Source organism: Sinocyclocheilus grahami, unplaced genomic scaffold (genome assembly GCF_001515645.1).
Source record: "Sinocyclocheilus grahami isolate Dianchi unplaced genomic scaffold, SAMN03320097.WGS_v1.1 scaffold222.1, whole genome shotgun sequence".
In the NCBI taxonomy this organism is placed as follows: Eukaryota; Metazoa; Chordata; class Actinopteri; order Cypriniformes; family Cyprinidae; genus Sinocyclocheilus; species Sinocyclocheilus grahami.
The window spans coordinates 3569605-3579654 of record NW_015505401.1 but is presented as its reverse complement, the minus strand read 5'-3'; the positions used below and the strand labels follow the sequence as shown (position 1 = coordinate 3579654).

Below are 10050 nucleotides of genomic sequence, written 5' to 3'. Positions count from 1 at the left end.
TTTGTCCACGGTGAAAGTTGATGTATTCCCTCAGCGACCAGCACAGATCAGCTCTAGGCGTGACGAAGCAGATATCGTCCTCTTTTGGAAGACCAAACAAAGTAGTTTCGCTTTCACAATGAAGCACACAGTGTCTTCACGACATGGCTGCAGCGTAACCAATACTACAGTGAGAATAAAAGTTACACCTTCTTTCTTTGTGTGAACATTTGGGCGGCGTTATGCAAATCTTCCCACATAGTGAGGTAGATATGTGGGGGCGTGTTAGAACGAGGCGTTTTAGGTAGGTGTGGCTGACTCTGAACTTTTATAAAGAATATCTCTTTGGATTTGAGACTTTAGTCTTTGCAACTTTACAGATCTTCTTTATGCACGAAGAGCTTGTAACACTCCAAAGAGAAAGGAAAAATTGAAATGGCATCATATGACCCCTTTAAATGTAGCCATTTCAAGCTTTCTATACATATATTTATCATGTCTGTGAGGCAAGTATTCACTGAGATTCAGGTTGTTTTATTTAGAAAGCTTACAGAGACTGAGATGGCGGAGAGCGCACCATGTTTTGTTTTCTTTATTTTACAAAATCACATTTTGTCGTTATTATGACTATACACAAGTAAAAGTAGACCCTTTACAGTTTCAAACTATACCTTATTCTTATCTGTATGATCAAAAATGACAGATTATATTTAGTTATTTTCGTGGTCATCAAGAAAAACATGACAGAGGGTTAAGAGCATACTGAAAGCACTATAGTATAGTATGCTCTAAAACACAGGTGTCAAACTCAGTTCCGGAAGGGCCACAGCCCTGCAGAGTTTAGCTTCCACCCTAATTAAACACACCTGATCCAGCTAAAATAAGTCCTTCAGACTTATTTAAAAAATTAAATGGTTTGTGTGTTGAAGCAGGGTAGGAACTAAACTCTGCAGGGCTACGACCCTCCAGAAACTGAGTTTGACACCTCTGCTCTAAAACTATCACTAACTGTATAATCTGCATTATTAGCTGTGTCTCATTTAGAAGGCTGCGTCCTCCGGAGGTCGCATTCGAAGTCTGCATACGTCATCGAGGCTGTCTCATTTCAGAAAAGCAAGTAGGACACTCCGAATGCGACCTTCGAATGCGACCTTCTTTCACAGGAATTCGGAGGATGCATGAGGTGTATCCTTCGCTGCTACAGATAACCCACAATTCTTTGCGGCAGACGTAACGTACACACAAGCGCAGATGTGGTGTTTACAACTTACCTTAATTCGCCTCGGTCAAAACGGATAAACTTTGTTTTTAATAACCTCCTCCTTTTTTCTCTAATAGATGCCTGCTGTATGTATGCTGCAGCTCCTCAAACATTGAACAAAATAAAACAAGTAAAACCATTTTTTTTTAATTACTTTCCAAATTTAGAAATAATTTTCCTTCATTTAAGTAGTGTGAGAGCGCAGCGATGCTCTAAATGTGTTGGCATAGCAACGTGATACTTCTAGTTTCCTTTTCCGCCCGTACTACGAAGGCCGTCTCGTTTAATTCTAGGTTGAGGACACTTCGTATATGCATCCTACAGAGGATGCGACCTCCAGAGGATTCGACCTCCGGAGGGTGCAGCCTTCTAAATGAGACACAGCTATTGACACACCTAGGTGCAATTTGGGTATTTTGCTGAATTGCTTCCTGTGAAACAACTGGGTGTCATGAAACAAACATTTTGATAATGAATAAAAGCACTGAAGCCAAATTGAATGCGTTTGTTTTGATGTCTCCGTATGTATGGTAACAGAGGGTATGAAGAGTTTAGTCAAGCAGCACAGAAAAGCAGTGCAATGTTTTAAAGGTTTTTACAACAAATATGTCATCAAACAATGCTGGGTTGAAAGAGCAATGAGTTTAAATTTTAGTAAATTTACCCAACTCTCTACCTGTAGTTTTGTTTCTCACTACCAAGGTAAAACTTTTCATATTGGGAGAAGGCCAGTTTGCCATCCCAGTCCGTCAGCTCCAGTCTAAGAGTGCACTGCCTCTGATTGGTCAATTTGTACACCAGCTCATTTCCCAACCAGTGTTCTTCAGTCAGACTCCCAAAGCCCTGAAATACACAAACACACACATTTGTGTTACACTTTATATTAAGTAAACAATTCCTTTGTTCCAAATGGATTTACCATGTATTTACTCTGATGTTACACAGCAGGGGCCAGTAAGTTAGGCTTTACATATAAATTGTGGTTGGTGTCCAGAATGTTACACTTTATATTAAGTGGACAGTTCCTGAGGAGTTACCATGTAAGTACACTGGTATTACAGTGGTGCACCAACTTGAGATCCAACTCCTCCCACTTTACATATCCCTAAACCTACCCATTTCCACCCCCTGGATCCCATTTCCACCCCTAAACCTACCCATCGGCACCCCCTGGATCAAATTGTTCCAATTACTCTTATTCATATTGTTGTTACAAAATGTAGTTATATATGTCCTGTTACACATTTGTACTTACACAAACCAAATATTACAGCTCTAGATATTATGTACCAATGGGTACTTACACTGTGGTTGTATACTACGCACACATCTAGTTACTATGTAAGTACACAGGTATTAGGGCCACTTAATATAAAGTGGGACCTGTCTAAAGTGGATTATCATCATAAAGTGTTACCATATTTTCCTAAATCTAATGCACACAAAATCCTGAATTTTTACATTTTCATTAGGAAGCTATTTGTTACATTGCCTAGTTCAACCTTCAATCAAGTGCCTAGTGTGAGAATTTAAAACAATAATTTACTTGAAAATTTAACCAGAAAACTAGGGACAATCGAAATCATATTTAGAAGACCAGGCAAGGTTTACAACAGATATGTTATAAAAAGCTACGAGTCCAAACATTGCAGGCGAGTACAATGCTACCTGTCCAACAATATCCATTTTATTAATTTGTTCACTCATTTTAATTTAGTTCAACTGTGGCCAAGATTTAACTAAAATGAGGGGAGAAATTAATAAAAATCTTCTATTTCACTACTCAGCTGTCACAACCGGGACAAAGAGGCAGACAGGCAGGGGTAACGTAAGTCAGAGAGTTTAATAACAGGAACTTAGGAGAGGCTTCCAACGGAAAAGAGTTCAACATAGGCAGTAAGGGAAGCGAAAACACAGTCTTATCTGGGTCGGCACTCCGGTCCTCCGGCCGAGAACTGAGGATTCCGAGGGGGACAGGCAGATTGGGAGGCGAGGAACCAGGACAGAGAAGCTTTTCCCTCTCTCTCACTAACATGTCATGTGATGGACAATTTTTTTCCCCAATGTAATTCTTAGAATAAAATAAATAAAAATAAATAAATGTAGTTGGTGTTTGACAAAAGTCTCCATAACTTTTTTTTTTTTTTTCATAAATACTTAATAGGATTTGTTTTGGGACAGCTGCACTGTATCGTGGAGATATTACCCATAACAAGATCAGAATAGTGAGAGCTGGCTTGTCCATACTTCAGGCAAATCATGTCCTCTAGATGAACCAAATCAAGATGGCAGCTGCTATGTGCCTCTTTCCGTGTGCCAGGCCAGTCACTTCTGGGAGTTATGCCAGGCCTCATTCAGCACTAAGTACAAACCAAACCAGTGAGTTGTCCTTTCAATATCCTTTGTACATGATGCAGTGTGAGATTCATTCGTCATAACAGAACTTTGTGAGATCACGATGAACTAAGAGTGACAGTTTTTAGTGGTTAAAAAAATGGCACCATTTAAAATGTAGCCTAGAACTTTGTTTTTCGGCCACACACACTTTGCAAAGTTTCGGGAATGACGTCAGTACAATAAATTTTATTCATTTACTGGAGAAGGCTGACTATAATCAGCTTGCTTCCATTTAATGAGATAACCCTACTCCTCACCTGAATTAGAAAAAAAGCGTGTCGTCTTCAATGATGCGAAGACAACGTTTGAGCGTGTACACGCAATATCTGAGCGAGAGCAGAGCCAATTCACAAAAGAACAATATTTAAAAGCACACGTCCAGTTTTGTGTGAGTGAAGGAAATCCGCTTGGGAGTGGAGAGATTTGTCCTCGCGCACATGGATCGCGTTACATTATGCGCTCTCGACATTGTCATTTAGATCACACTATAGAAACCGCCTAAATTAAGTATAAAGAAGAGAAGAAAGCGGCCCTAGGCAGCTGCCTACACATGCCAGGATCCGCCACTGCCAGATGCAGTTAGAAATTTACTAAAAACAAGCCTATCGCAAGACATCTGGTAGAGGGGGCACCTGGGGTGGCCAGTCAAATTTCAGGAGGGCCGGTGCCACCCCTGGCCACCACGTAGACACGCCCTTGACCGAAACCACCTCTACAGCTGGGTCTCGGTACAGTTGTTTGGTGCGCACCCGAGTGCGACTGCTGTATTCACACCTGGCCAAAAGATCCACACCAAGGGGGGAAACGAACTTGAGTTTGATTCAATCGAACCAAACAAGACAGGTGTGAATACACCCTAAGATTATTGTAGAGGTCCTGAACTTTATATTTGGCGACAGGCTTCGCTCCGAAACCTCAAACCTCACTGAGACAAATTTAGCAATGAACTGGATAGATGATATATCTCTGTGGGTAAGCAGTTAGTGATCATGTATTTGCATTAGGAGGAGTTGGGGATGGAGGAGGGTAAGACTCTGTGCGACAGACTATGGCAAGTGTGAGTACGGATGAGCTTATATATCTTATTAATTGTAGTGGGAGGAGTTACGATCAGCTGAGCGTCAGCTGATGCTGCAGGCACACCATGGTCTGCCTGAAATACGCTTGAGCTCCATTCGTCACTCAAACTAGATTTCAGTCAGAAGATTAATAAACCTAGCTGGGGTCCAATGACATTTATTATCTTATTTGTTTCACTCCATAAGACTTACCATCTTATACTCCTTCCAGGTTCTGTGGAAGTCTAATGTTCCATCTTTCCTCAACTGTATGATGGTCCAGCCCCCACCAGCACTTTCCATGTTGCAATAAACCTAGTGGGAGGAGATACAACAGGATAAGACAAAGGCTTATGGCATTTATGCTCCTTAAATTCAAGGGTTTTATTCATAATTTAGAACAGTTCTTAAAAAGCTGAGCATATAGTGTTGGTTTTAAGGACAATTGTACTTGAGTGGAAAATTATCGTTTGTGCACTTACAATGTAAGCAAAAAAAAAGAGTTACTCTTATGATTTCTGATGATTTACTTTATCAGGAAGTACATTTAAAGTTGTTGAATTACTGCAAATTGAAATGACTACTTCAAAGTTCTGGAGTGCGGCATTCACCCAGCTGTTACTCTGAGAGTTCAGCCAAGATTATTTCCAGCTCTTGCTTTTCCCGAGGTAGCCAATATACTTTTGGCTGATTACTCCAGAAAAAGCAAACATAACATTTCGGGATTTGTTTATTGTTATGACGTTATTCAGTATGTTGCCCATGCTTTATTCTAAATCTATGCTATACATATTGAAAATAATATTAAACTCAAGAGTCACTGATGTTCCTGTATATTAATGATCTTCAATAATCAGCAGATCATACCAAAACATATGTATGTGATCATACAAATTCGCCAATTATAATTGCCATCATAGTATATATAGTATAGTAGTTGGATTCTGAAGTAAAAGTCAACAACAAAATGCTTTTTTATAGTTGTCTCATCACATTACGGAAGGAGGAAGTATTTTAAAACAAAAAAATTACCCACTTCACTTTAGAAGGAAAGAAATGTTATGCATGGGGAAACATCCACCACCTGACTCCTGTAGCTGTGTTATCAGATCTCGTTTAGACTGACCTTATGCATGTCTTGCATGTTAATGTAGATAGTGTAAATTCCACTCCTGTTAAATCCAGCCCGGAAGAGTTCCGCACAGTCTCTGTATTTTTTCTGTTCATCCATTTGTTTGAAAACTTTTGGACAACAAGCATGGATATAAAAAGTAAAGACTGCATTCAGTGTTTGCTTATACTGAAAGAAAAAACATAATGGTTTGTAAGCTATTGTGAGTAATTCTAACCCCAAATACTTATTGTAACAGCTTTGTGGATGTAAAAATTAGACCTTTGCTCCAATCACAGTGTTTGGGCTACCAACTGAATTCTAAAAAGCTTAAGTGAATGAATCCATCTCTATAACGTGACTTGCTCTAAGTGCTCAGCCTCATATACTGTATCAGTATATGGAGGTTGAAGTGGGACGTGGGAAGTGTGAGGCTCTGTGACATTTCACACAATGTTTCAGATCCAAGTAAAACTTGGCAGCAAAATGGGATATTTATGGTCTGCAGCACCCCTGATGTGAGCCAGTCACATTTGAATTCTAAATGATGTAAAGCAGAGAGATTTTAAGAAATTAATCATGGGACTTGATAAAACTGTCAGTGCAGTGTAATATAATGTTCCCTCACAAATGAGGGAATTAATTAATACGTTGTGGGAACAAATTCTAAATTGATTATCCATGACATCTTGTATTTTTTCCCTGTCATGTGCATATATAACTTCATCTACAATTTGTTTACCTTTGTTCTTGGGGCACATTTTAAGCAGATTATTGATGGTACTATGCAGTTGTAGTTGCTCACGGTAGAGGGCACTGTTGTTGGTGATGACCTGCTCTAGATTATGTTCCAGGCTCTGTATTGAAGAACTCTGGGATACCAGGAGTCTCTGGAGCTTTGTCCGCTCACTCTTTATCCAACCCAGCTCTGCACGATGGCGTGCCTCCATGTTATGCATACGCTGCTCTAGGGCGCTGAACACAGACATGAATTGGACAAGAATTATCAGAAAACAACAAGAACAAAAAAAAAGTGTAAGTGAAAGCTGTGTCAAGGACAGTGCCAAAAAAGTGTCATTGAAAGACACTCTACTCTGTTTTGTCCCGAAGTTGGTTGATCTCACTGGTTTGCCGGAGCAGTTTGTTCTCAAGTTTGATGGAGGACAAGGAGTTTTCCAATGACTGAATCTCCAGTCTTGAAGTCTGATTCAAAACCTGTTATATAATGACATACTAGTTGTGTTATTGTCATATTATCATACCTTTCAGCTTCATAAGTCTCTGTAGCCATCAACACACTGCAAAAGGGTGTTTCTTATTAAGTAAATTCATGATTTTCCAAGAATACTTGGCCAATATTAGCATGCTATGATGAAGGCCTTTGGACATTTTGGATATGAATTCACACCTGTGTCTCCATGTCTGTTAGTCTCCTGATGTGTTGGGTGGACTGGGAATGCAGTTTGGTGCCAAGATCCAGCATGGCTGTCATTTCACTATGTAAAGCATTATTCCGCAGGTGTGTTGTGTCTTCTGTCAGACTCTCTTTTACAAAGACCTCAATCTGTATGCAAACACACAGGCAGAGAGAAAGAGTGACTGGGAGCATAACATTATTCATTATGGTCTTTATCCATAGTCACATACTGTACATTATTTTGAAATACTTGCAGCTGTACTTTTTGGGGCATTGTGCAGGATTGAATCAGTCTGGTCTTGAGCAGCTACATACACCCTGAATGAGACAATATTTATTATATTTTATTGTAAATTTTCTCATATTAAAGTGTGGGAACCAAAGAGAGAAAAACAATGAGGAATCTTAACCGTAATTCCTCAAACACCCAAAGTATCATTAGTAATGTCTTTTTGTGAAATGCTTTTAAATATGAGGACCACTACTTTATTTTTTAGATGAAATGGGTATAAAAACTCCATTGAACGAGGATTATTTCCTATAAACTAGTTAAAATAACAAAACAGCTGCGAGACAAAACACAAAACACCTGTAAAAATCCATATGTGACCCTGGGTCACAAAACCAGTCATAAGTAGCACAGGTATATTTGTAGCAATAGCCAACAAATACATTGTATGGATAAAAATTATAAATGTTTCTTTTATGCCAAAAATCATTAGGATATTAAGTAAATATCATGTTCCATGAAGATATTTTGTAAATTTCCTACTGTGAATATATGAAAACTTAATTTTTGACTAGTAATATGCATTGCTAACAACTTCATTTGGACAACTTTAAAGGCGATTTTCTCAATAATTTGATTTATTTTTTTTGCACCCTCAGATTCCAGATTTTCAAATAGTTGTATCTCGGCCAAATATTGTCCTATCCTAACATGAACCTTGCTTTGTGTACATGAACACTGTCATATAGGGATAGGAAGGCTACACTCCAGTCTACTAAAAATGTCATGTAAATTTCACTGCTGTTTGCTTGATTTTGTGCACCTGCCAGTAATGGTTGTAGCAGAAACAAATACCACTATATAATATTTTATCCAAGCAAAGCACCAGTTATAAATTTAACATATCAACAAATGTAATGATATTATGACACTTCTGCTTACTCTACAGTATCACAACAAAGATTATTTGAACACATCCCACAGAGCACCGCTTCAGGACTGGCACATTCTCTGGGTTGCTTATCAGCACTTTGTACAGTGTTTACAGGAAGAGATATTTTCAGCTGCTCTCAGTGAGATGGAGTCCAAGATGTATAAATACTCGCTGCATTGAAGTGATAGCTGTATGTCCTCTGGGCCTGGAGTGTATAACACTCAGATGAAGTGTTGAAACAGGATGTGTTTATCTAGTGTCCTGCATCCTAGTAAGACTGTGCTAGCTGGACCAAACAGCCACAGGTAGGGATTAAACAAGTCACAATCTTCTTTCAGTGGTAAGAGAACAGGCTGTGATTTACAGACGGTGTAGACAAAAATACTTTTCAATAGGTCAAGATAATACAGACTCAGAAGCATTAGTGTATTATCTGAGGTAAATTATCTTAAATTATGTTTAGGGATGGTGATGCTGATGGAAATGACATTTTTTTACATATAGTACAATATAACAATAAAATGGCCAACTTTTTTGTTAAAGGCTAATTCATATTTAGCATTTAATGTGTCCTAAATATGCACAATTAAATACAATTTTACTATTAATTTGAAAATAGTTTGATTCTGAATGAAGCACAATACAAAAAGTTTCTGCTCACAAGTAATATTTAAGTCTTATATTTCATCTTAAGCATGCTGCTCAGTGATGCTGTTGTCTCCTTAGACAAAAGCATAAAAAACCACTACTTGTTTTGGTTTTTATGTTAAATGGAGAAAAAATGGTTTGGTAGAAATGACATCATCACTTTTTTGGTTTGTTTGTTTGTTTGATTGTTTAATTTTTTACATTTTACAATATATTATATATTTACAAAATATATATTTAAATGGTTTAGATTATTAAACATAATTAATAGTTTTATTAAGAATTTTTATAGACTAAGATTAAAAGTCTGAATAGTTAAAACACTAAAATATATAAATAAAGGTCATTTGAAAAGTATTTAAAATAAATAATTCAAATGGTGTACAAATCAGTTTTTAAAAAACGCAGTGAAGTACATTGATCGAAGAGTCTTAAGAGATTCATATAATGGAACATCAAGTGGATTTGTTTCCGACCAAAATACATGCACATGTTGGCATACAATGGAAGTATTAAAGTTTATTTCCTTTTTTCCATTAATCACCAGTCATTAGTCTGAAGGGACATATTTCCATATTTGTTATAAAACTGGATATTTGCTGCAGTGTTTCAATCTTCAGTCCTCTGATTTCACGTAGAACATTGTCCCTAAGGGATGGTTGAAAGCCCACATATCCTCACTACTGGCTGGTTTGGCTCACTGGAATTTGAAATGGTGACAGAGGGTGTTTTCTTAGGGACAGATCAAATCTCCCCCATCGGCCCAGAAGCACACAACCCTGCCTCATTGGGGCGCCCACTCACTTCTCACTCAGCTCTGACAAAGCGCTTGACCGATAGGACTACCTAAAATACATTTTGAAGGTGTGGAAAGAGCCATGTCAGTTTGAAATCAAGAGGGAATACAGCACTCCAGTTGTGCATATGGCAATGGGAAGCACATTCTCATTGGTCAACAGATGCCCTACAACCAGGGGCACCGTAAGGGGGGGGGGGGGTTGGGGGGATTCAAGGGG

The 10050-nt window shown here is 38.4% G+C and overlaps 2 protein-coding genes across 3 annotated transcripts in view; both read right to left on the bottom strand.

The window, feature by feature from the left end:
- The window catches only part of LOC107596698 (angiopoietin-1-like), a 10457-nt gene extending 2849 nt beyond the window's left edge, over positions 1 to 7608 (bottom strand). Inside the window, exons 1-7 of one of the 2 annotated variants that reach the window (XM_016287496.1) lie at positions 7486 to 7608; positions 7215 to 7370; positions 6900 to 7021; positions 6546 to 6781; positions 5822 to 5946; positions 4909 to 5010; positions 1917 to 2083 (exon numbers count right to left, since the gene is read on the bottom strand). In XM_016287496.1, coding sequence (XP_016142982.1) covers positions 1917 to 2083; positions 4909 to 5010; positions 5822 to 5946; positions 6546 to 6781; positions 6900 to 7021; positions 7215 to 7370; positions 7486 to 7497 — 920 coding nt within the window. In that variant the 5' untranslated portion in view covers positions 7498 to 7608. Of the gene's footprint in view, positions 1 to 1916; positions 2084 to 4908; positions 5011 to 5821; positions 5947 to 6545; positions 6782 to 6899; positions 7022 to 7214 lie in introns of both variants that reach the window. The other variant, XM_016287495.1, reaches the window with a different exon arrangement.
- LOC107596697 (carboxypeptidase Q) overlaps positions 7509 to 10050 on the bottom strand; it is an 82571-nt gene continuing 80029 nt past the window's right edge. Inside the window, exon 9 of the transcript XR_001610394.1 lies at positions 7509 to 7541. The gene's annotated coding sequence lies outside the window, so the exon portion shown is untranslated. The remainder of the gene's footprint in view (positions 7542 to 10050) is intronic.